Source organism: Pseudocercospora fijiensis (assembly GCF_000340215.1).
Source record: "Pseudocercospora fijiensis CIRAD86 unplaced genomic scaffold MYCFIscaffold_8, whole genome shotgun sequence".
Taxonomy (NCBI): Eukaryota; Fungi; Ascomycota; class Dothideomycetes; order Mycosphaerellales; family Mycosphaerellaceae; genus Pseudocercospora; species Pseudocercospora fijiensis.
In genome coordinates, this window is record NW_006921539.1 from 1328990 (window position 1) to 1354734 (window position 25745).

At 46.9% G+C, this 25745-nt stretch overlaps 7 protein-coding genes across 7 annotated transcripts; 3 read left to right on the top strand and 4 right to left on the bottom strand.

Annotated features, from left to right (window-relative positions):
• Window positions 1-106: 106 nt before the first annotated feature.
• Window positions 107-1543, top strand: MYCFIDRAFT_79606 (uncharacterized protein; the record flags this gene model as incomplete). Its single annotated transcript, XM_007931855.1, has 1 exon — window positions 107-1543. One exon carries the CDS (start codon window positions 107-109, stop codon window positions 1541-1543), a length of 1437 nt encoding a protein of 478 aa, XP_007930046.1.
• Window positions 1544-2089: 546 nt separating this feature from the next.
• On the bottom strand, window positions 2090-2847 carry MYCFIDRAFT_177915 (uncharacterized protein; the record flags this gene model as incomplete). Its single annotated transcript, XM_007931856.1, has 4 exons — window positions 2090-2115; window positions 2155-2573; window positions 2651-2735; window positions 2766-2847. The coding sequence occupies 4 exons, from the start codon at window positions 2845-2847 to the stop codon at window positions 2090-2092; spliced, it is 612 nt and encodes a 203-aa protein (XP_007930047.1).
• Window positions 2848-3008: 161 nt separating this feature from the next.
• Window positions 3009-4850, bottom strand: MYCFIDRAFT_199100 (uncharacterized protein; the record flags this gene model as incomplete). Its single annotated transcript, XM_007931857.1, has 3 exons — window positions 3009-3777; window positions 4160-4545; window positions 4599-4850. 3 exons carry the CDS (start codon window positions 4848-4850, stop codon window positions 3009-3011), a joined length of 1407 nt encoding a protein of 468 aa, XP_007930048.1.
• A 459-nt stretch (window positions 4851-5309) lies between these two features.
• MYCFIDRAFT_177918 (uncharacterized protein) lies at window positions 5310-8804 on the top strand (the record flags this gene model as incomplete). The annotated part of the gene is made up of 1 exon (XM_007931858.1): window positions 5310-8804. One exon carries the CDS (start codon window positions 5310-5312, stop codon window positions 8802-8804), a length of 3495 nt encoding a protein of 1164 aa, XP_007930049.1.
• Window positions 8805-8884: 80 nt separating this feature from the next.
• MYCFIDRAFT_177919 (uncharacterized protein) lies at window positions 8885-14829 on the bottom strand (the record flags this gene model as incomplete). The annotated part of the gene is made up of 12 exons (XM_007931859.1): window positions 8885-8943; window positions 8996-9043; window positions 9067-9207; window positions 9251-9292; window positions 9322-9421; window positions 9455-9736; window positions 9779-9973; window positions 10009-10076; window positions 10104-10112; window positions 10145-10265; window positions 10304-10413; window positions 14823-14829. 12 exons carry the CDS (start codon window positions 14827-14829, stop codon window positions 8885-8887), a joined length of 1182 nt encoding a protein of 393 aa, XP_007930050.1.
• A 6523-nt stretch (window positions 14830-21352) lies between these two features.
• On the top strand, window positions 21353-21910 carry MYCFIDRAFT_79602 (uncharacterized protein; the record flags this gene model as incomplete). Its single annotated transcript, XM_007931860.1, has 2 exons — window positions 21353-21655; window positions 21881-21910. The coding sequence occupies 2 exons, from the start codon at window positions 21353-21355 to the stop codon at window positions 21908-21910; spliced, it is 333 nt and encodes a 110-aa protein (XP_007930051.1).
• Window positions 21911-22633: 723 nt separating this feature from the next.
• Window positions 22634-24581, bottom strand: MYCFIDRAFT_167175 (uncharacterized protein; the record flags this gene model as incomplete). Its single annotated transcript, XM_007931861.1, has 5 exons — window positions 24226-24581; window positions 23859-24172; window positions 23437-23791; window positions 23230-23382; window positions 22634-23164 (listed from the first exon to the last, which is right to left on the bottom strand). Coding segments are annotated over exons 1-5 (1590 nt in total), but the record flags the coding sequence as incomplete, so codon positions are not given.
• Window positions 24582-25745: the final 1164 nt, after the last annotated feature.

Sequence of the window (25745 nt, forward strand, 5' to 3'; positions counted from 1 at the left end):
GGTAGAATGACGCATCATGATGAAGGTAGGCACGATTCTTTGTCCCTCGATGTAGATATATGTGCTCTTCTTCAATCATTCACAACCCCATTCACAACCCGTAATCATGGGCCTCCTCGACAAGATTGAGAACAAGCTTTCGGGCAACAAGCACAACACTACAGAAGAGCAGCTACAGCACGAGGGTGTTGACTCTTCTCGACAGCATGCGACCTCTACTGGAGAAGGATCCCACCTGCAATCAGGAACGAACACTACTGGTGCAGTTCATGGCACTACAGGCGCGTATGGCGTAAATCCCACCACTTCTACGACTGGCAGCGGCATTGGAGGAACGCACTCTGCAAGCGGCGTAGGCAACACTCATACCGGCAGTGGTATCACTGGAAGCCATACTGGAAGCCATGTTCCGGGCAGCTCCACCGCCAGCGGCATCACAGGCGGCACTCACCCGCTTGTGACTGGCGAGCGCCGAGATGATGGCATCACTGGCGGCCACTCCGGCAGCCATGTACCAGGCACTCATACTGGAACCACCCACACTGGCTCTCATACTGGCCATCACACTGGCCACAGCGCATTGGGTTCCAGCCACCGCGCGGAAGCTGGCGACGTTGGTTCACGAGCCCACGTGCCAGGCGGCACCACAGTGGGACAAGGTACGCATCACAGCACTGCCAGAACACCTGTCGATCCATATACCTCCAAAGGTCAGAGAGCAATGGCTGACGCTGCTGAAGATCGCCGTCACCACAATGCCGTTCAAGATACCGAGTTTGTTCCTGGTAGTCACCCAGCGGCACAAAATCCAAGCGCCATTCCTACTGCGGGCGGAGAAAGAGTTGGAAGCATTGCAGGCGGCAACGGGCCATATGACCAGTCTCGTACACACGACAACAGGACTGCAACGGAGAAGGTCAAGGATAAGGTCATGCCAAGCAGGACCGACAGGCCTGATGATCCACTGACGGGCGAGAATTATGGTCAGACATCTCATCCTTCACACACTGGAAGCCATACCACACATGGTGTTGGAGGTACAACCGGCTCGCACGCCACGACTACAGGCTCGCACAGTCTCACCGGCCACCATGGCCAGACTACATCGGCAGCCACACCTCTTGCCCACGACTCGGGCTTCAACGATCGTCACACCGGAGCTGGGACCGCAGGTCTTGCTAATGTCGGTCACCACAATACACATGATCGTCATGACTACGCTGCCGGACAGCAGGCTACCCATGATCAGTATGGCTCTAGTGGGCACGTCGACAACCGCTCAGGCATGGAAAAGATCAAGGACAAGATCATCCCAAGCAGGAATGACCGCCCTGATGATCCAGTGACAGGCCAGAACTACGGACAAGGCGTGAGCCACACCACTGGCACAGCTGGCAGCCATGTACCAGGTACTACCGGCAGTGGCATGGGTGGCAACCACACCTATGGCAGTGGTGTCAACGACAGCGGTGTTACTGGTGTAACGCATGGCGTTGGAAATGTCGGTCTTGGTGGCAATTCGACAAACACTGGTCAGTACTAACTGCTCATCTCAACAACACCATCGCTGAGGATGAACAGCCACGACATCGCACGCCGGTAAGCTCGGAGGTGCTTATGAAGCATGATATAATGATGCTGTGAGGCATTTGACCAAGCAGCAGCAAGGCCGTCACTAGTTCAGCGCAATGTATCAACATACGATGTGTATATATACCCCACAGCGATGAGGAATGATATCACAATGAATTTCAAGCCAAATACTTCGATCAACTACTCCTTCTGCCTGGTATCCTACGGGTGCTTGCTCTCTTTCCGCCCTCTTCTAATCGTCCCTCTGTGTGCCTACACCCGGCCACTCCTCGCACCAGATCTTATAGCTCCCTCCCTTCCTGCCCTGGAAATCTGCACACATCTCGAAGTTGTGTCGAAGATTGGCCTACCGTCCCATAAAAAATCAGTACTCTTCCAAAACAAGATCAATCAAAAATTCCCACACTCACCTCAGTCAAAATATACACCGGCTCCGTCTTACACCACATATCCCTATACACAACAATCTGACATTTCCCTATAAAATTCAATCAAATCAGCTCCACCATTCCCCCTTTTCCCCTTTTCCCTTTCTCTTTTTTTTTTCTTCTTACTACTTACCAAACTCCATACTCCCACTCTGCCCCCGAAAATGATGTTCTTGCCAATAATACATGAACCCATCGAACTCGTCGCGCGTGGGATGGCATTCTGCGGTGTATTCGGAGCGATCGGCTTTTATCGATGTTCCGTCGCCGTCTTGCTCTTTTTCGCAGTTGCGGCCTTGGAAGGTGAAGAATTTTACGCGGAAGCGTTCTTTTGCGGAGACTTCGAGGACGGTGCTCAGTAAGAGGAGCAGGAGGATGGTGGGGAGGAGGAGGAGGAGGGATTTGAGGGTGGGCATGGTGGGTTGGGTTGTTGGGTTCAGTTGGAAGAATGAGTGGGGGGAGGATTTGAGTGATGGTTGTGGATTTGGGAAGATGAGAATTCTGGGTGAGTGGTGTGGGAGAGGGATTTTTTTACAGCTCTCGTGGAGATTTCTGAGTTTTTTTTTTGGCGCCGTGGGTGGCTCGAAGGGTTGTTTGCCGTGGTTATGTTCGCGGAGTCGGCATTGTACGGTAATATTGGCGCAGAGCGTGGTTCATGAGGTGGAATTGTGTCATTTAAGGAAAAGTATTTCTCGTCTCGCCTTCTTGTGGGTCCTCATCAAGTTGCGCCGAGGGCTCCCGTACCTGTCTTGAGATCATGCTTTATGAAATGGCCAGAATTGGAAAAGGGATTCGGGTGCTTGTTATGTTGCTGAGCGGGTCTCATATCTTGGTAAGTTCATTTCAGATGATGTTAATTGGTCAGCGCGAGCATTGAGAAGTGGAAGAGCCGCATCAACAAGCAGAAACTCAGAAATAGCAGCTAGCAGCGAGATCCAACTCTCGAGATGTTAATATTTGTTAGCCAAGGCTTGAGTGCTGGCCACTTCACCTTTTGTCGACGACCTCTAGTCCAAGCTCCGCAAAGTGATTCAGTCTTGCCTGAGGCCGAATCTTGGAGTACTCCTTCCACCAACGAACCAGCTGCACGATGCGTTCGCCGCACAGACCTTGCTCATCCCAGCCTTTGACCAGTCGCCTGTAGACGATGTGCTTCTTTCGCTTCCTTAAGACCTTCTTTGTCCGAACTTGACACCATTCGCAGAGTCCAGCCTTCAAAACTGGCGCAGCGTTGCTCGCATCTTCAATGCCAAGGGTTGGAAAGTCAATCGCCATGTTGTGAAGATTGAGTCCAAAAACCAAGATACAGCAAGGACACTCGATGCTCAAGTCCAAGAGTTGCGGACACCTCGTGAAGGACCAGTCTTGAAGAATGACACGCTCCAGCACGGTGAAAGCTTCGGGTGGCCGTGATCGTATCCAGCTGGTGGTTCTTCCAATCAAGTCATCGTGAATCGACAGAATATACGTGTTGGATCCATAGTGGTATCTGAGAACCTCCGCGCGTATGAGTCTGGTCACTTGCGCCAAAGCGATCGGTGCATCGCCATTCAAGGCAGGTGCGATAAGATTCAGATAAATGGTGTTGTTCTCTTCCCGGATGAGTGGAGCGTTGAGTTGACGGCCTGGCCAGATTACTTGGTCATGGCCGAGTACCAAATCGTAGATTATATTTCGAAGTTCCGTGGGTAGCTTCAAGAAGCCGAAGGTCTGTTGGTTGTGCTCTTCTCGCTTTCTTCGGGCCGAATGGGCAGCTCTGCACATTATCAGTGTTGCTCGGTATTCATGGTATAGCTACAGGGGACGCTCACTTGAGTCGTCGAAGAGCGGCATGCCCCGTCATGGTTGCGGCGTTGATATGTTTTCGGATGAAAGTTGTGAGAAGTGTAGTCGACAAGTTGTAGTGACGAGGTGGGGTGGGGTGGGAAGCTTCCAAGCCGCCCAGCTTCAGGCCCGTGCGAGGTGTAGGCATGTGAGACAAGGGCGAAGACCGGTATAACCAAGAAAAAGATACAAATGCGAGAACGCTACATACCTAACAATCCGGCCTGAGGCTCAAAGTCAGGCTCTATCGCTTGGTCGACATGCCAGAAAGTGCTCTTCGCACCACGCCGTTGCAGGCTCAAGTCCAACCTCACGCAATCAGCTTTTCCTTTTCTGCCAGACCTCCTTCCTCATCGTTGACCTTCTTGACGTCCTTCCATTCTCTCGCTTGAATTTCGCGTAGTTCTGCTTCTCGTTTCTCATCCGCCTGAATAATGGCCATGACTCGGTCGTGAGGTGTGCTGCCTTCAACATGGCCAGCTACATGGTTGCTCCAGGTCTTCGCCTTCTTGGGCTCCTTCTTCTCGGCTTTCTTCGGTGGCGGAGGAGGTTCTACGCCGCCAAGCATCGGGAATGGATTCTCATTCGAGTAGCCACATATCATGGGCCTGAATCCTTCTTGTGAGAGCGAGTCGAACATCTCCTTCACAGCTTCCCATTTATGGAGCAGGAAGTCGCGTTTGCCTTCGTTGCCAACATGCTGAGCTCATGTCAGCGTCCATAATGTCTGTCAATTGAGGATATAAGACGCACAGTATACCATACGAGCCGGATCTTTCCAGGCTCAAGATCTTGCGGGATCCAGGTATCGGCGCGTCCAAGTCTCGACAATGCGTCGAGCTTGTATCTTTGGTAGAATGGTAGCTTGTCTTCAGGGCCTGCGAACGTTCTGTTGTCGTAGAAAACTTGAATCTGACCCGGATCATATGGGCCCGATTTGGCAGCATCGAACGCGCGCGTTCGCACTACAGCGTCACTGTCTTCCTTCTCGAAATGTAACCTCATTGTGAATTATCAAGCCACACAGGAGTGCGTGGAAATTCGGGAGCGGAAGATAGTCGCGTTGTGATACACTTATTTGCACAGCTCCGAGCAGCTTATGAGAAAGGCCAGCTTGCCGGACAGAGGTGTCAGAGTCTTTGCGCGACTTTGTGATGCTTACGAGCTGTCTCCAGCAGTACTGTCGAGGCAAAGAGGACAGGTCTTGGCATCGCTGAGGGACGACTTCTCTTCCTTCATTTGCCGACACGACCCGGCCCGACCCGATGCACAGTCCACGTGCGATGGCGTCTCTCCCGCGACGCGCTTGAACTCTGCTGGTGTGTCGTCACCATTTCTCTCATTCACCCTCCACCCATTCACAAAGCCTCGCGGGCCTGACGGCATTTCAGGCATTTCAATGAGCTGCGGTGATATGAAACTTCAAGGCATACAGGATCATCCGGGATAGGAATTCGGGACACAATGGCCAAGCTGCAAGCGGCGACCGAACGTGGTTCACACGTCGATAGAACCAAGAAGCGGAAACGAAAGTCTCGGCCAACGGAGGGCGATGGCACAGATGCGCAGTCTACAGAAAATTCGAGTACGACTACAGTACCGACTAAGGCCGCAGACGGCGGCAAGAAGCCTCGAAGAACGATCAAGAATGGGAAGAAGCCCTCGCTCGAACGCAGCGCCTCCTCCGCTCCAGTACACACGTCCTTGCCGTGGCCAGCAGAGTTCACAACTCTCCAGCAGGTTCACAGAGCCTTAAATCTCGTATACACATTTTGCTGCACGCGTAAACATTTCGCCACTACAATCGAGAATCTACGCAGCACTGTGGAAGCCAACATCAAAAGAGAGCTCAAGGTCGAAGATGTGGCCAAGGTCAAGATGCTCCTTCCACATGCGGTCAACTTTCTTTATGTCGATGAGACGCTGCTGCAAGTTGCTCTTATGGGCGAAGAAGATCTGCGCGGCAAGAAGGCAGTCGGAGATATCTTCCAGTCAAATCCGACAGAGGAGCGAAATGTGCGAGAAGGGTTGGGCAAAGAGGAACACGCCGATGTTCTGTACTTCGAGTACGTGGACGGCGATCTCAAACGACATGTGGTTGATCCTGTTACTGGAGAGCCGATGAAGGCGCAGAACAAGATCCGCAATGAAGATCTGAGGATGCCTGTCTTCAGCCAGGCCAACATCATGAAGCTGATCGAGAAGCGGAACACAAAGTTCACCTCTGCAGTGAATGCTTGGCTGAATGAATGCGCGGAGAAAGAGGAAGACCCGGTCAAGAAGATGGAGTCTGAACACAAGCAGCATATCCCGGTCCCGCCAGAGACAAGAGACTCGACTCCAGCTCCGATGGACACTCTGCCGTTAAGCATACCCGAAGAGCGAAAGACCATTTCGGAAATTGTTGAGGAGTTGAAAGGACTGGAATGGTATACCGGACAGATTGTGCCAGACGGGCATCGAGTCTTCGATCCGCAGCAGCCTGTCTATGGCGAGCTGAACTTTGAACTTAGCCAGGATCTCGTCAACGCTCTGTACAACACACGAAGTATACAAGCTTTGTACAGTCACCAAGCAGAGGCCATTAATGCCTTGAACGAAGGCAAGAACGTTATTGTGGCCACCTCCACCAGTTCTGGAAAGTCTCTCATTTACCAACTCCCCGTGCTCAATGCGTTGGAAACAGACCCATCAATTAGGGCTATGTACATTTTCCCAACTAAAGCCCTTGCACAAGACCAGCGACGCAGTTTAAAAGCAATGCTCGCTTACTTGCCCGGCTTGGAAGACTTGGTCTGCGAGACTTTTGATGGCGACACCGCGTTTGCAGACCGCAACTACATTCGAGATGAAGCGCGCATCATCTTCACCAACCCCGACATGCTCCATCTCACCATTCTTCCTCAAGAAGAAAGCTGGCGCACCTTTCTCAAGAACTTGAGATATGTGGTCATGGATGAGCTGCACGTCTATAATGGCCTCTTTGGTGCCCACGTTGGATTCATCATGCGGAGACTACGAAGAATTTGTGCTGCTGTAGGCAACAACAAGGTCAAATTCATCTCATGCTCTGCCACAGTCGCAAACCCAGAGGAGCACATGCGAACCATATTCGGAATTGAGGATGTCAAGTTGATTGACTTTGACGGCTCGCCCTGTGGTCGAAAGGAGTTCTTGTGCTGGAACACTCCCTACAAAGACCCAGCAGATCCTACAAGTGGCAGAGGCGACTCTTTCATGGAGTGTGCAAGACTGTTCTGCCAACTCATCCTGCGAGGCGTGCGGGTGATCGCGTTCTGCGTAATTCGCAAGCACTGCGAGATTCTGTTGGGTGCCGTGAAAAACGAGCTTGCATCATTAAATCGCTCCGAGGTGATGGCCCGCGTCATGGCTTACCGTGGCGGCTACACAGCACAAGATCGACGGAAAATTGAGGCAGAGATGTTTGAAGGCAAGCTTGTTGGCATCATTGGTACCAGTGCTCTAGAGCTTGGCGTCGACATTGGTAGTCTGGATGCAGTCATCTCACACGGCTTCCCGTATACCATTGCAAATCTTCGGCAGCAGTCTGGAAGAGCTGGAAGAAGAAACAAAGACAGCGCTTCGTTTCTAGTTGGCAACAGCTTTCCCACGGATCAGTTCTTCATGGCCAACCCAGACGAGATCTTCACCAGACCCAATTGTGAGCTGCAAGTCGACCTTACAAATATGCTCGTTCGAGAAGGACACATTCAGTGTGCCTCATTCGAGATGCCGATTCGTGCTGACGAAGATGAGAAATACTTCGGCAAGGGCCTCGATGAAATTTGCTCTGAAAGGCTGCGAAAGGACGAGCTGGGCTTTTTCCACACAGCCGACAGATTTCTCCCTCACCCGGCGCGCACTGTTGCAATCCGCGACACTGAAGACAACCATTTCGCTATCATTGACACCACTAATGGTCGGAACACTGTTCTAGAAGAGCTTGAGCAATCTCGAGCCTTCTTCACGATCTATGAAGGTGGGATATTCTTACATCAAGGCAATAAGTACCTTGTCAAGATGATGAGCACTGAGCAAATGATTGCCAAGGTTGAATTTGTCAAGGTGGATTGGATTACTCAACAGCGCGACTTTACAGATATCGATCCCATTGAGACAGAGGCTATACGACGCATTCCTGGTTCGTTGTCAAGAGCATTCTTTGGCACGATCAAGATTCATCAGAATGTGTTCGGCTTTTTCAAGCTCGACAAGAAGAATCGCATTCTGGATGCTGTCCAAGTCGACAACCCTCCTATCATCATCTTCAGCAAAGGCATGTGGCTTGACGTTCCAAAGAACGCTGTCGAGATCCTGAATTCTCGCCGCCTCAATCTCGCAGCCGGCATTCATGCAGCTGAGCATGCAATCCTATCTCTCATGCCAAACTTCGTCATCTCTATGCCAGGAGACGTCAAGACGGAATGCAAAGTAGCAATCAAAGAGTTTGCCAAGAAAGAAACCTCTCGGAAACGACCAGCTAGACTGACCTTCTACGATGACAAAGGCGGGCAACACGGATCTGGCATCGCAGCTAAAGCTTTCGAGTTCATTGATCTGTTATTGGCGCAAGCCTGCGATCGCCTTGAGGACTGCCATTGTATTGATGGTTGTTTGGAGTGCTGTTGCTCGGAAAGATGCAAAGAAGATAATGTCGTCATGTCGAAGGCTGGAGCTGAAGTCATTCTGAAGTCTTTGCTCAATCGAGAAATCGATGTTGAGAATCTGCCGTGGGGTCCAGAGGACGAAAGAGTCCAGGCTGGAATAGAAACTATCGCGCTTGCTACTGAGGTTCTACCAAGAGCAGGACACAGAGTTGAGATCATTGAGGTAGAAAGAGGCGCTGGTGGCACGAGACGGGTCGTAGTCGGGAGTGCTGTTGGCGACGATGAGGATGATCCGATCATGGTTAAAGAAGAGCCAATTGACGCCGATTGATTTGGAGCAGCAAAGTAACCGGATCCTGAAGCACGACCGAGCCGGCGCGAATATTCCTTGAAATCGCTCCTTTTTCGAGATCATGCCGCGGTTAGGACATGGAATTGAGCTCCAAAGCTGTGCACGAAGTACCTCAAAGCTGGAGAACGTGTATTCGAGCGCAGTTGCTTTCGATGGAAGAAATCGCAAACGGCTTCCCAGAATTACCGGTATGCAGCATGCGGGATACTCTTTCCGTCCTTCGACTGAATCTTGAACCCACTATTCAGTCCCCGAGCAAAGTCATTGAGCTCTGACTCCAATCGCGTGGCTACCAGTGCGGACTTGCCATTGGGATCAGGATTCTTCCTGACCGTGAATGCGGCGAAGCCACGAACTGGATACCCTTTGGCATCGGAATGATCTTCAAAGAAGATCACAATGTGACCGAAACATCCGATACTGACCCACCAGAAAGGTCGCGAATTTCTGCAAGTCGCTGTCAAGGCCTGCAATTCATCATGCAGACGAGATACACCTACATTTTGCTCAATGTTCCGTTGATGTATCCTGCTTTCCCGCCAATGTCGAGCGGCTCGTTGATGCGTGGCTTGGGGTCGTGGCATTAGCTTTCGGTTCTCGGCATTATGCAGTTCTCTATACGTATATACCTCTTCGCCAGCTTCGATCGCTCTGGAGAACGCGCAAGAATTGCAGAACACTTCGAATTTATCCGAGATGATTGCTTCGCCTGTTGCTCTCGCATCTCCCAGGTCGCTGCCCGTGCCATTTTCGAAAGCTTGATACCTGTCAAGCCAATCTTGGGCGTCGAGTGAATCCACGCACCATTCGTCCCAACGTCTATCCCTTGCGTGAGCGGAGACGAAAGTTACGAAGAAAAGAAATTGCGCAAAGAGAGACCACTTCATTGCACCTCCACTGCATTGACTCGTCTACGAAGGACGGGTTTGTCTCGTTTTATCTGCTAGAGCAACAGTGATGACCGCCTTTTCCGGATCGCTGTTTGCTTGTATTTTTGTATCCCCTTCTGGTTCAGCATTTTCGTTACCCAATAGCAAGGTTTGGTGGCGCAGGGTATTTTGCGTGCAGAGCACCGCGCACAAGCAGAATTCTGGTCTGTTCACAGCCTTCCCGCAGACTTTACAAGCCTCAAACCCTTGAACCTGGGTCTGAAAAGACACTTTGAACAACGAAGGGATACAACATGGCGAAGAAGGTTCGCGGCATTTGTGATGGCATCGGGGTGTGAAACGTTTGTGGTGCACATATGTGCTTCGTCGAACACAAATCAAATTCTACCATCCGAGTCTGGTGCAATCTGGAATCAAGCGTCGGATGACCTCCCTCGAGATTCTGTATTGGATGAAGATGAACTTCACAGTGGTGCAATGGTCCATAATACTGGCCATTATTATTGATGAAAGGGTGACGTAGGTTACGAGGCTCTGGACTCAACCCTGGCTCATGTTATGTGCCGAAGCAAGGATGCTCCTGGATACCAAGACCTCTGCTCCGTATTTAGTATCATGTTGTGCGTCGATATCTTGGCGCGTACCATCGACAGACTTGGGCTTCGTAAGGCAAATACTAGTTTGCAGGTACCTCCATGCTATTTTGCAGGTACTCAGCCGAATCCGGGTAGGCTTATCCGCCCTAGGAATAGTGCGCTTAACACTATAAACTAGCTAAGAATAGCATAGCGTGCTAGGCGCTCGGCGCGTCGCGTGTTCGACCTCGTACTATAGCTAAATTCTTATATTCTTTACAATCTAGCGGTATAGCAATTCTTAGGTATTATTTATATAGTATTCTACTATCTTCTACTATTAATTATGTCCTTGTCCGCTTCTTAGGCTCTTTATAAGTCTTCTGTCTTAGAGACCGGCGATTCCTTCTAGGATACTAAAGAGCTTTAAGATCTTAGACCTACTAGAGATAGTAGTTTAGGCGAGGATAAGGACGAAGAGATCGATTTAGACGATTTAAACGACGAGGAGCGCCGTAAGTACGAATTAGAAAGGTAAGCGTAGAAAGAAAACGAAGATCGTAAGATAGGCGAGAGTAGTAGTAATCGAGAGGTACGGACTGCTTAGTAATTAGCCTCTTAAGTCGAGAATAAGGAAGTCGAGGTTAAAGATAAAGAAGAAGGTAGTAAAGGTAATAATAATAAGGTCGTAGCGCTACTAGATCTAGTACCGATTAATACCTATTATTCTATAGCGGCGTATAAGCGTAAGGTCTACGCATATATAGCGAAGGCGCGTTATAACCTCTTCGTTAAGTCTACGACTAAATCGCGAGCCGTTAACCTATAGCTCCGTAGTAAGGTAATTAGTCGCTAGATATAGTATACGAGAGCTAGTAAGCTAACGGATCCGAGTACTAAAATAAAGAGGAAGGGCGCGGTCTTAGATCGTTATAGGTATCCGGTACGCCTTACTATTAAGGCCGTAGATCTAACGAAGCCTAAGGGTCGCTAGAAGGTCGAGAGATAGGTTAGCTTATATAACTACGGTCTAGCGGACTCTGCTAGCGATTTCGCTAGTTACTATTAGCGGTAGCGTAATAAGGCGATGCAGAAGGCTATTATCGACGACTTAAATGCTAATGCGAGTATATATACGACGTTATATAGGTTTATAGAAAGCAAAGATTGTAAGTCTAAGTCTATTAGCCGAAACTCGGCCGGCTAGTAACTAGCTAATTCTTCCCTCCTTAACTTAACTCTCCTACTTATAATACACTATCTATAGGCATTTAAATCGTTAAGGACCTTTAGAATGTTAGGCTTTAGGCACGCAAGGCTGCGCAGGGTAATCTAACTGCCCCTAAGGCCTTGTTTAAGCAGCTAACTAAGCTAGGTTTCTACTTTAAAAAGGAGGTAAACCTAAGCAACGGGAAACTTAATAAATTGCTCGTAATTAACCCTCAAATAGCCGAGTTATATAAGCTCTATCCGGACTATCTTATTATCGATAACACCTATAAGACAAACAAGTATAATCGGCTATTGCTTAATGTCGTTTCTAGTACTAGAGCTAGAGATACAATCCCCCTTAGATACTATATAATAGGCAACGAGGACGAAGCCGCGTTTACGTAGTTTACTAAGAACTTCAAGGCTATATCTAGTAAGCACGATCTACTACAAACAGGCCTATAGGTTACTAATCGTAACCGTAGTTATATAAACGCCCTCGATAAGGTATACCCTCGTATACTAGCACTTATCTACGCCTAGCACGTATTTAAGAATATGTAGGCACAGGCTCGGAAGTTAATGCTATAGAAGCAGGTTCTTAATAAGGAAACTAGTAAGAATAAGTAGTAAGACGACCTAGACTGCGCTACCTTCGTAGACAACTTCCGTACCTGCGTCTATTCTAAAACAGTAGAAGAATTCAACTCTAAGGATGCCTTCCTTAGCAACTATAAGAACCCTTACTTTGTCGCGCTTCGAGACTATATTTAGCGTAAATACTAGCCTTATAAGCATAAGCTAGTCTACTGCTTCTAGTAGCGCAAATTCCCCTTCTACGGGCAGTTAGTTTGTTAGGGCTAAAGAGGTTATACGTGATTGGTATGTAACTAGGCCGAGTGAAGCTAGGGTCTTAATGCCTTAGGCAGGGCTTAGCGCTTAGCGTTGGGCCAACTCTCCTACCTTCCTCCCTCTCCTCCTAGCTCCTTATCGAATACTACTTATACCTACTACTACCCTATCTACCTGCTAATATACCCTTCTTATATAGTATTCGATCTACCCTTTAAGGGTAGTAGCTAGATAGTCTCTATTTCAAGCTTTTAGCGGTATAGCTACGAATAAGACTAATCTAACTATATTGCGCCCGAAGAACGGGACCTATACGTACTATTCTATCGAAACAACCGTACTAATTATCAAGCAAGGCCTTCTATACGGCCTATTATACCGAGTCAATCGCACTAAGCCGATATCTACTAATTCCGCTATATCCGCATCTTAGGGGCCTATAATACATTATTAGTGTTACCCCTTACAATAGCCGGCTCATTACGAAGCAACAACAACCGTACTACCGCTAGTAGCGCTAGCAATAACAACGCTAGTAGTACAGTTCCCGCTAAAGTGCCTGCTAAAGTGCCTCCTACTAAAGAGCCTGCCGGAGAGCCTATTAAAGAAGAACCTATAATTCTAGGTAATAATCTAGAATTGCCTGTTAACGACATTCTTAACAACATTGTTAACCGACGATATAGCTAGCTAGCCTTTGGCCCCTAACTAGTAGGGAGACTCTAAGAAGCTACCTAAAACAGGCTTACTGCCCTATATTAAGAACAATAGCTAAAGGATAACCTCCTCGAAATTCGCCGCCTTTAGGAGGCCCTAACAACTAATACTAAGCCGACAGCAGGCCCTTCCTTACTATTAGTCCTAATCTAGAAGAAGGATGCTAAACTTAAGGACTGCACCGTGTTTAACGGCTCTAGTCGAAAGCAATACAACGACCACATCCGTAACTATAAGCTTAACTAACGAAACGCACTAAGGGCTCTACTAAATAACTATTCACTAGTCGTCTATGCTATGCAGTACATTAACGGCGACCTAAAACGCACCTAGGATAACTATTTTGACTCCCTTAATAACTAGACTGCTGTTTAGTAGCAGACCTATAAAACCATTATGCTAGACACCCTTAGAAACCCTATACTAAGGCAACAACACGCTTAGGACTAGTACCTTCGAGCTAAGCAAAAGACTAATTAATCGGCTCGCTTATTTAAGGCCTATTTAAAGACCCTCGAAGACGACCTCCCGACTAAAACTGATTCTATCTAGATCTCCGAAATACGCCCTAAATTGAGATAGGAATTAGTCCTTAAGTTGGACCGCCGCCGTGTGTTTAAACAGGCTAATCTTATACGTATTCAGTTTATAGTTAAAGTCGAAACTACCGAACGAGCTGTCTAGCTCTAGCAACGACTAGAATTAAGGATCCGACCTACTAGCAACCGTAGCAACCGTAGCCGCGGAGGAAACCAAGGTTCCTACTAAGACAACAATGCTAACAATAGGAACAGTAACGATCGTAGAAGAAGCCGTAGCCGGCGGCTATATAGAGGAGGCCGCGATAGGGGCCGTAGAAGGGGCTCGTATCCCTATAGTACTAATCGCTCGGCTAACAATAGCGGTAATAGCTATAGCAATCCCCTAACCGGACTAAAGTGCTTCAATTGTAACAGCACTAGTTATCTACTAGGCTAATACGACAAACCTAAGGACTAGGCCCGAATCGACTGTACTGCCGCCGAACACCGAAAGCACCTTTTAGTAGCTAACGCTACCCCTGTAGGCCAACCTTCTTATTAGTCGAAAAAAGAGTAAGCGCCGCACTAACTGTTAGCCTTGTGCGGCGTAAGACTATCGACATTATGCTAGCTATTATACGTACCTGTCTCGTATCGGACACGTATAGAACTAACTATAAGACCAAGGTTACACTAGATCTAGGAAATTCAGTTAGTGCCCTTATTAGCTATCGCCTAGCTAAGCAATTAGACCTTCGACAACTGCCTAGGACTGACCTGCTAACCCTTGCTTGGTTTAATAACGCTCGGCACTTAACCTATAGGGCCTACTATATCTATATAGCCCTAAAGGACGACCTCGGCAATAAGCGCCTACTAAACTTTACTGCCTACGCGGTAGACATAGACAGCCTCCTATCTAACATTGTTATTAGCAACTCTGTTCTTAAGTACTATGCTATAGTTATAGACTTAGGCAGCTAGCAATAGCGATTTAGAATCGCTCGGAAAGAGGACATTAAATATATCGACATTAGCGAGTGTCCTAATAACATTAGGGTCCTGTTTATTAGTAACCTAACACTAGCCTCCGCCTTAGCTAATCTAACTGCCGACCTGCTCGGTAGTAATAACGATGAACCTGTGCCCCCTAATAGCATAGACCCTAAACAGCTTAAGCGCATACCGGAGCCTATTCGAGAGACCTATATTAATGTGTTTAAACACCACTTAGCATCGACGTTGCCTATATTCAAGGAGACGGATTATAAGATTGACATTATAGAGGGCAAGGAGGTTCCTTTTAGCCCCCTCTATAACCTTAGTAAACGAGAGCTTGCTATGTTACGTAAGTACCTAGAGGAAAACCTAGCTAATAGCCGGATACGGTATAGTAACAGCCCTGCTAGTGCCCCTATCCTGTTCGTACCAAAGAAGGATAGTAGCCTACGCCTCTATATCGATTATCGTAGGCTTAATACTGTTACTATTAAAGATCGCTATCTACTTCCTCTTATTAATAAGACCCTCGATCGCCTTTCTAGTACTTACTACTATACTATATTAGACATTAAGGATGCATACTATCGCATCCGTATCCGTAAGGGTAATAAATAGAAAATAGACTTCCGTACCCGCTATAGCTATTTCGAGTATCTAGTTATGCTATTTAGGCTAGCAAACGCCCCTATAACATTCTAGTCCTATATTAATCGGGCCCTATTAGGCCTATTAGATCACCTCTATATAGTTTACCTAGATAACATACTGGTTTATACGTACTTACCTAACATTGCAGAACACTAGGCTATAGTACGAAAGGTCCTCGACCGCCTACGGGCCTATAGCCTATATTGCAAGCCTTCTAAATGCACCTTTGCTACTAAAGAGGTGTCCTTCCTTAGCTTCCTCGTATCAACCGAGGGTGTTAAGGCTAATCCTAATCGGATTAAGACTATTACTAAGTAGCCGACGCCTACTAGTATTAAAGAGCTTCAATTATTCCTAGGTTTTACTAACTTCTACCGTCGATTTATCGAAGGTTACTCGCGGCACGTAATGCTACTAACTAAGCTTACTAAAACTAAGGCTAACCCGACTAGAGAATTCAAATAGACTAATAGAGCACAAGCCGCTTTTAACGGTCTAAAGCGACGCTTTACTAAAGTCCCCTTATTACACTATTTCGTACTAAACAAGCAGATCCGAATTGAGACTAACGCTTTACAGTTCGCTATATCGGCTATTATATCCTAGCAATCAGATAATAACTATTACTAGTACCCGATTACCTTCTTCTCGAGGAAGATAATTAATATAGAGCGTCGCTACGAGATATATAAGTAAGAGCTCCTAGCTATTATCAAGGCCTTTAAGTACTAGCGCTACTATCTCGATAGTGCTTAGTACACTATTTAGGTCTACATAGACTATAACAACCTCCGTAGCATTACTAAGGTTACTAGGGTTATAGGTCGATAGGCTAGATAGGCCGTCTACCTCGCCGGGTTTGATTTTAATATATTATACCGGCTAGGCGTAAGTAACCCTACCGATAGCCCATCGAGGCGACCTAATTACGATAGCGAAACCTAACATATTAATTCTTTGTTTCCAACCCTGCAGTATAAGATTGCTATAGCCCGTATTATTAATAAGCAAGCGTAGGATAAGCGGCTTACCGAACTCCGCGACGGCTTAAAGCATATTAATACTCTTACTATACTAATAGTGCGTATTAAGGCAAGAGCTAAGGATACAGACAGGAGAAGTTATAATAACTCCCTAGTCGATATCGCTATATATAGTAACAGCGATCAAAGTACTAATGCAGTTAATCCGGCTGCTAGTGCTATTAGATATATACAATGCGTACCTCGTTTAATAGCGAGGGTGCTATTAAATAACCTTATAAATAGGGATAGTCAATCGTTTATAGATAAGCTATTACGGGCTTAGTAGAGGGACGCCTTTGCTACTAAACGTATAGACAAGCTTATAAGTAGGCGAAAGACTCGATCTAGCAAGAGTAACAATTAGTCGATCGATAACAAAGGTTATTTAAAGTTCAAGGGTAGATACTATGTCCCCGCTAAACATTCGATCCGACAAGAACTTCTTAAGCGACACTATAATAGTAAGCTTGCCGGTTACTATAGTATAGAGAGGTCGCACGAGCTACTATCGCGCATATACTACTAGCTAAATAGTAAGCGGGATATAAAGGACTACGTAAACACGTATACCGTATATTAACGAGTTAAGGCACTAAAGCATTAGCCTTTTAGCGAGTTATCCTTATTGCCAATCCCTTACAAGCTATTTGCAGAGCTTATAATAGATTTCATTATAGGTCTTCCCCCTACTAAGCGAAGAGGAAGCAAAGACATCTTTAATACTATCCTAGTCGTTATAGACCGATTTACTAAGGGCGCTCGATATATCCCGGCGCGCAAGGATTAGACTGCTATTAATATAGTAGAGGCGCTATAGACTAACATCTTCTATACCTATTAGGGGACCCCTAAAGGGATAGTCTCTAACCGAGGCTCGACATTCATATCTTATTATTAGAGTGAGATTTGCCTGTAGCTAAGACTTAAGCATCGCCTATCTATAGCATTCTATCTACAAACAGATAGTTAAACCGAAAGGCAGAATGCTACGCTATAGCAGTACCTGCGCAGCTACATCAATAAGAACCCTAATAACTAGGTCAATCTCCTATAGCCTATAGAATTCGTATATAACAACAGTGTACACTCATCTACTAAGGTTTTACTATATATAGCTATAATAGGCTAGAACGCCGCCTTACTACAAGACCTATTTACCTCGCTCGAGGCCGAGCGTAAGGAAAGGGAAGCGCGTTAAGTACTAACACCTAAGACGCTAGCGGCTATTAAGAGGGTTTAAAAGATGCGAGAAATTCACGCTATAATAGCTAACAAACTAGCAAAGGCCTAGGCCTATTAGAAGGCCTACTATAACAAATACTATACGCTAATAACCTTCAAACAAGGCGACATAGTTATACTTAGTACGAAGAACCTCCGTATCCGCAAACACCTATTACCTAATAGCAAAACACGCCCTAAACTAGCACTAAGGTATATTAGTCCATTCCGCATTCGAGAAGTTAAGGGCTCCTCCGTATAGGCCTATTAGTTGTAGCTTCCTCCTTATTACACTATCTATAACACCTTCTATATATCCCTCCTTAAGCTATATTACCTACGCGAGGGGGATAAAGCCCCTACTAAACACGAAGACATACTAGCGGATAGTAAAGAGCTGTAGTCTATAGAACGTATCCTAGATTATCGGACTAGGCGAGGCAAGAAGGAGTACCTCCTAAGATAGTAAGGCTATTTACTAGAATAGGACTTATAGGAAGCTAAAGATTCCTTCGAGGATATAACCGAGTTGTTAGATAAGTATTAGACTAGCGCGAAGAACAAGAAGAAGGCTAAGGGCCTATAATGTCGCCTAGGATTAATGCTACCCCCGGGGTACTATTAGCTAACTAATTAGAGACAAGCAATTGTTAGTAATAAAGGACAATAAGACTACGCTAGGCGCGCTACGACGCGTTAATCAATCAATCGCATGCTCTTTTAAGGACTCTACCTCTTTACTAACGCGTCCTATAGGTCCCCCTTTTATTCCTTTATTCTATCGAGGCCTCGAGGCCTAGGCGATTAGCGAGGGCAGCGTCGTACTTGTAACGGCACGGCCGGCGCGGCTATATTAGTAACGGTGTTGCGGAGTGTGTTATTAGTAGAAGGAGGAGATTAGAAGCGAGGTAAAGTTAGCGCTAAGACGACTAGCGTCGCTATTGTTAACATTACTTGCTATTGTCGCTGCGCCTATAGATATAACCTTACCTATACTACGAGCCTAAGGCACCTTTAATCAAACTTTGATTAAAGCTTTAAGCCTATTAAGGGTTTGATTAAAACTTTGAGGCCGAGTTAAAACTTTAAGCCGCTTAAAAGGTTGAGTAGACTAATAGACTAACTAACTAAGGGCAAAACTATAGAGCTAAGCTAGCCGGGGTCGATCTTACGGACAATAGGTTACTCCTCGATCTATCTAACCCTTTAAGCGAGGCGAACCTCTACTACTGCACTTATAATAGCCTTTACCTATAGAAACTAGACGAGCTGTGTTTTTTGAAAAGATAAGATAAGATTGACACTTAAAGGCTGCTAAACCTAGCTAATTAGGGCTAGCGAAACTACGAACAATAAGAATAATAACCCTCGGAAACGGACAAACCCTCGGAAGCGGACATTACTAGGTCTTTTAAGAGTAGACGCAAAGAACTCGATACGACATTACTTAGAACGGAGGCAGTGCTATAATACCTCGTACGTCTACCTATTATAGTAGGGAAGACGCGATCGTATCGTAATTAGTCGAAGGCCTTCGATTCTTATAGATACATATTACTTCATAGTTTATTATATATAGAGATAGCGTAGTTAGAGTTGTACATTGTGTTGTTAGAGGTAAGGTTTAATATAGTTATATAATTAGGTAGTTAAGTATTCAATTTAGCGCGGGCTAAGTAGCTTATTAGACCTGCTAAGTTAGCAGCAATAGAGGTTGAGACTAGGACAAAGACCGGCCACGAGGGCGCGGCCTTTAGAAGGGAAGCGTATATCAGGGCCAAAGAGGTTACACGTAATTGGCATATAACTAGGCCGAGTGAAGCTAGGGTCTTAATGCCTTAGGCAGGGCTTAGCGCTTAGCGTTAGGCTAACTCTCCTGCCTTCCTCCCTCTCCTCCTAGCTCCTTATCGAATACTACTTGTACCTACTACTACCCTATCTACCTACTAACATACCCTTCTTATATAGTTACTTCTAGGGCGGAAGGAGCGCACTTAACTATAAAGAGGTGGCTTACTAGCAAGAGGCATAACATTCTTACACTGTTTCTTAAGCTAAAGCCCTAGTAGTTAATCCGTTACTTAGAGATTAACGCTCGGATAGGGCGCGAGCGGAAGGGTGTTCCTATAGCACTCCGCCGCCCTAAGTTTGCTAAGGTTAATACGAAGGTTTACCGTAAGGCCTTATAGAAGGGCCTTAACTAACTCAAGTTAGCGCACGAAGAGATAGCTAAACTTGCTAAGGAGCTAGGCAAGTAACGCTCTTAATGCTTAGGCTGCTTCCGTATTGCTTAGGGTATAGTCTGCAAGCATAGAATAATTAATACTATTAAGTCTATAGGCTCCTTCGAATTTAACCCCTATACGGACTTTAATAGGCACTAGATTATCGACAAGGCAGCGGCACCGCTAAGAGCTATTATTAAGCTTAAGAGGCCGGTTTAAGAGCTATCTATATTACTAAACAACCGCCGTAGCAGAGGTAGAGCACCTACTAGGCGGTACGTACGTGCTAACTAACGTAAAGCCTCTAGCTTCGAGTATGTGGATTAGTTAAACCCGGCTTCTTAGAGAGGCCGTAGAAGGCGTACGAGGGTATCTACTTAGCAGTCTCGTACGGCAACACAACAACTACGGCCTTTAGCTCCGCTAGTTTACATACCTGCTAAGCGCTATAGCTATATTAGTAACGATCTAGCTAGTATTTAAAGAGCCGCTATAGCACTTAGTAGACGTCTAATAGCCCTAGTAGTGCCTTATTCTTAGCAACAGTTTGTCTAGTTCTATAGTAGTTAACCTATATAGCTATAGGCTATAGGACTACTAGTAGCGACTTAACCGACTGTATTTAGACTACTATTAAATTAATAGGTATTTACTTAGCAATAGTATATGCTAGGCTCTATAGCTCCGCTACTATTAACCGCTCCGCTCCGCGGAGGTTAGGTTCTATAGTAGTAGCAGCTAGTGCTATACCCTCGTAGCTATTAGTACGTAGGTTATAGCAATCAATTCTAATAGTCTTATATATCTACTTAATCGATAGCCTTCGGAAATGCCTCGTTCTTAACCCTAAGCGTTACTATTACTAGCAATTCGAATTAGTAGGCAGTACGATATTTAGGTATACTAAATCGGGCTTAAGTATACTATAAATCGTCCGTATACGCACTTATCTACATTTAGCTAAGTACCTGCAAAATAGTATAGAGGTACCTACAAACTAGTATTTGCCGCTTCGTAACTGTAAGTACGAATTTAGAGATATAGTATATAGTACTCTATTAAAGGTCGACGGTCGTAGACCTAGGTGTTACTTTAGTATGCTTAAAATGCTACTATAGACTATTTTGGACTATTTCTAAGACTCTAGGCGGATAACCTTAGAGATTAAAAGAGCCTTAAGGGCCTCTTTACCTAACTATCGTAAGGAAGCCGTATTAACTAACGTCGTAGCTAGTCGTCGCTTAAGTACGATATATATAATCTTAGCGTCGAGAGGCGGAAGGGATAGAATTTCCAACTATACGAATGCTAAGTCGGGAACAATAAATTCCGCTTAGTAATATACCTCGATTAAGCGAGATAGCGGACGGCGGTAATCCCTAAAAACGGGATCTAACTAGTCAAAGCTAGCGTACTGCCTAAAGGAATTATCCGTACCTTTAAAAAGTTCACGTCTAACGCTTTTAAGCTAGCTGCCGTTTACGGGGATTACCCCCGTCCGCCATCTCGCTTAATCGGGGTGTACGAAGCAGCCCTTGATTGTCAAACGAAGGCTTGAGGACAAAACTACTATTGCATTCCTCTTCGCTCGTACCAACTTACCCACCAGTTCCATCGCCCTAGAAGCCTTCAAGACACAATGCACCACATCATCTCTACCTCCCTCTTCCTCGTATCCCTAACCTCGACCTCCGTCCTGGCAGCAGACTACCAATTTCACGTCTACGGCCTGACAGCCGCCTGCCCCAGCAACAGGGACTGCAACTACTCTTTCAATGTCCTCGGCAATGAAACCGATGCCTATCCAGCTTTCGATGCATATTGTACAGCTCGAACAATGCCACGAGACTCCACGTATCGACCATGCGATCTCAAGAGCGGTGCTGTGCAGGGAGTGGAAGCATGGTTCAGTCTTGGAACCGACCCACAGACGCCGAGTCAAGTGAGTGTGCGTATGAAGTTGACCGACGGGTAAGTACATGTACATGCAGAAGCAGGAACGAAAAAAAAAGTTCGAAGTTTTGATGATGTGGATGGCATCGAACACAGAACCGGAAAACCGCAAACTTGGTTAGCAACTTCCTCTGCCTCATACCAAGAATTCCACGATTCGAAACACGATTTCGATATCCCGGCTCTCTTGCAACCGAATCCTTGATTAGAACAGAACTATCGGGAGACTGCACTACGCAAGTAGTAGCCGATCACCATCGCTCTTCCAGCGAAGAATTAAAATCTGACACCGGCCCATAATCTATCCTGCCCTAGTTTATCATCACATCTTCCCTCTTTGTTCCCCTGACAAGCACATTTTCGAACGTAGTAGTAATGGATGTATCGTTCTGTATCGCTGCCGACGGCGTCTCGGATATCTGAAGGCACCGAACGGATTCTTGTCTCTCGCATTTTGGTCCAAGGATGGCCACGAGAATCAAAGCATCGGCCAACGGGTCTTGGTTTTGGAAGGGCGTTGGGATCACGTTTCCTTCTCCAGCCGAAAGGCTTGTTGCTTGGTTTCTTTTTCTTGAGGATTGGAGGACTCGTCGACCGAGGCTTCTTTGAGGGTATTCTGGTCTTCGACTTCTTTGTAACTTTGGTGGGAGTCTTGGTAGCTGGCTCAGGGTCGAAGCCGTAGCGAATCGGTGGTGCAGTCTTGCGGCTGGATTTTCGAGGCGCCATTGCGAGGATCTGAATGCGGGTACTGAAATGAATTAGGTCGGTGACAGGTGACGCTCCATCAGAGAGGCATCAGTGATCTTATATGAGTGAAACAACAATGATCGCGAACTCGCCGGATTTGGAAGTTGTGGCACAATAGCTTGGATTGCCGCATTGGTATTGGGATACTGGCTTTCTTTGTTATTGCTCAGGATACGCTAATGCTCAATTATGATGACTTTGAAGATTGTGCCTGGCTATAAGCCTTCTTGACGCCATCAAGCAGCGCTGGCGATACTTTCTGGAACTGTTCAAAGAGCTTCGTCAACACTTCCTGGTTATTGACATTAACCAGAGTTCCGGCGATGTTGCTGTACAAATGGTCTTTGTCCGTCTGACTGAACCCTTCGTAAAACATCTTTGGCTGCTCGTAATCAATATTCTCGTCGATTTTACTCAGCCAGTGCACTGTGTGAGTACCAGGAATTTCATCGTCGATTTCTGTTCCGGGTCGATCGATGATGTTGATCATGTCAATGTACTGTGCTGGGAAGTTCTTGCGGCCGCCTTGGCCACCACTCGTGCCAGCGAGATGACCATCGCGGTCGAAGTTTGCCACGGATGAGAATGGACAATTGACAGGAAGGTCCTCAGCATTCACACCAATGCGGTAGCGGCCGGCGTCATTGTAAGCAAAAAGTCGAGATTGCAAGACAGGATCGTTCGATGGTTCCCAGCCTGGAACCAGGTTTGCTGGCGAGAAGTGAGACTGCTCGATCTCATTGAAGTAGTTCTGTGATTATGTCAATGCACTGACGATAGAGGACTGACTGCGATGTTTTTTTTTTCTTGGCTTACCTCCGGGTTCTGCGTAAGAGTGAGACGCCCAACCTCGTGATATTCCGCATCAGGCCAGTCCTTGGTCAAGTCGAGGATGTCGTAACGATACTCTTCTGCCTCCTTCGGTGTCTTAGTTGCGATGCCGACAGTCCAAGATGGGTAGTCGCCAGACTGGTTGCAGATTGTCAGCTTACTGCGAGCGGTGTTGAAAGATCACGAACTTACTTCAATGGCATCGTAAAGATCCTTCGTGGCCCAAGCATCATTGTCTCCGGCGACCTTTGCAGCCTCTGCAGCTGTGAAATTCTTCACACCTTGATCAGTGGAGACGTAGACTCGGCAATAGACCCACGAGCCATCATCTTTGACAAGTCGGTACGTATGGCCAGACCACCCATCCATATGCCTGAATCCATATGGTGTTCCAAGGTCCGAAAATAGTCTCAGAAACTGCAGCAGAGCCTCTGGAAATTGCGCAGGCCATGACCAGAAAGTGTTCCAATCCCGCACGTTCGTTGCCGGGTCGGTCTTCTGAGTGTGTATGAACCTTGGGAACTTCGCCGGATCCCTGATGAAGAAGCTGCATCATACATGTAGTCAGTGTCGATTCGTATCCGTAGAGACATACATTCGGGCCATGAACTTACACTGGCGTGTTATTGAATACCCAATCTAATATGCCCTGTTTTGTTCGGAATTTTATAGCGAAGCCGCGCGGATCTCTCGCCTCATCCGCAGATCCACGAGCACCACCTACGGTGGAGAACCGCATCGTGATTGACGTTCGTGTGCCTTTCTTAAACACATCTGCAGCTGAAAGCTTCTCGGCGAAGTCCGTGGTTGCCTCGAAAAAGCCATGAGCACCGGCACCTCGTGCGTGTACGATGCGCTCTGGTATCCGTTCCCGATTGAAGGTGGCGAGTGTGTCTACAAGATGTACATCTTGAAGGAGTAGCGGTCCCTAGAGAGCAATGAGCAATCCTCGTTGATGTCTTTCGTGAGCATTATGTTTACCTTCTCGCCAGCTCTCTGTGCTCCCAAAGGTTGGAAGTACTTCTTGCCATTTCGCTCGGTGTACCACAGATCCGAATTATTAAGGGCTGAGTCTTTCTGCTTCAGATCTGTTCCCTGGAAGAGATCGGCATTGTATGCAACCTTTTGCGCTTTCGTGACTTGCTTTAAGTTGCTTCTTTGGATCGGTCCCTGCGCTAAGAGAGGACTCGCAAAGAGCGAGAGCAAAAGAACCTTCATCTCGTCAGTACAAGTTCCACGGATTGAAGGGGTCGACGAGAAGGCGTGGCAAGATCATGTCGAATGGCCTCTGGTCTTTAATAAGTAATAAGCGAACTCTGGTTCGTCTATCTGCCGGCCACGGCATCGCGCGTTGTTCCAGGATCATCTTCGACTTGCCGGGTATGAAGTGATGCCAAGGACCGGGTATGGAGCACATGGCGACTTTGATCAGGCACGCCTCTGCTTTTAGTACAGTTTCTCAATGGGAAAATATGGCACCGAGGTTAATCAGGCCAGTGCGCACGTCTTGCGTGCTCGCTCTGAGAGGCGTTTCTTTTGTGAGTACAACCGATTTGAAAGTTCCGGGAAAGGATGGTAGCAAGTCTTGGTCACTCACGTCCATCTGGCTATGATGGCACAGCGGTCCACGTGTGTGATGACTTCCATGATAAATACAGCGGGTGAATCATGAATGCATCGGAGGGCTATCGCCTCTACGCTTAACGCTCAAGCCGAGACTGCAATTGGTTCAGACCCTTGGTAGCCCGGCCGGAAATGGGGAGAAATTGATAGCCTCCCGATGCGTTCACATCGGAGTGAAAGTGGGTAATGCCCTAAACCCTTGCTCCTTATGGATTATAGCGAATAGCAACCTGTTATTCAGCGGTCCGACCCTAGTTACTTTCACTCCGGTGTGGTAAGACGCTGTATGTACTGACGAAGATCGCTCGGCGTGTTTCTCATTGGACAGAAATGCCTCCAAACAATGCAGGTCTGATGAGGTTGCTGGCCGGCTTGTCAATCCTCGCAGCGAAATTACCAGTTCTGGCTTGAAATGTGGACGGTGTTACGACCGGAGAAGTGATCGGTAGTCGTGCGGATACTACAAGCGGACTACAGTATCAATCCCATCAGCGCGAGCTGGCTTGGCGCTGTTGAGATGTGCGCCTTGTCAACATTTTCCGTCTTCTCGTCTTAAGGCGAGCTTGACGGCGCCTACGTATGCTGGTGATTGTGCTTGAGCCCGTTCTGGACTTTGACTTGCCAGCAAAAAGGTATTCTTTCGTGGCCTGACTCTGAAGAGCACAATCTTGGCGCATTGTAGCCAAGAAACGTGATAATAAGGTTGACGTTGAACCACGAGGTTGTGACGAGGATGGCGTGGAGAACCCTTGTAAGTAAAGACCTTACTTGTCCATGTCAGATGTCAGATCGTTGTCGAGCTTTATCATCGGCAGGGTCTGGCTTGAGTCGTTGCAGTTAAACCGTCAAACAATTACTTCGGCCGTGCTTTTATACTC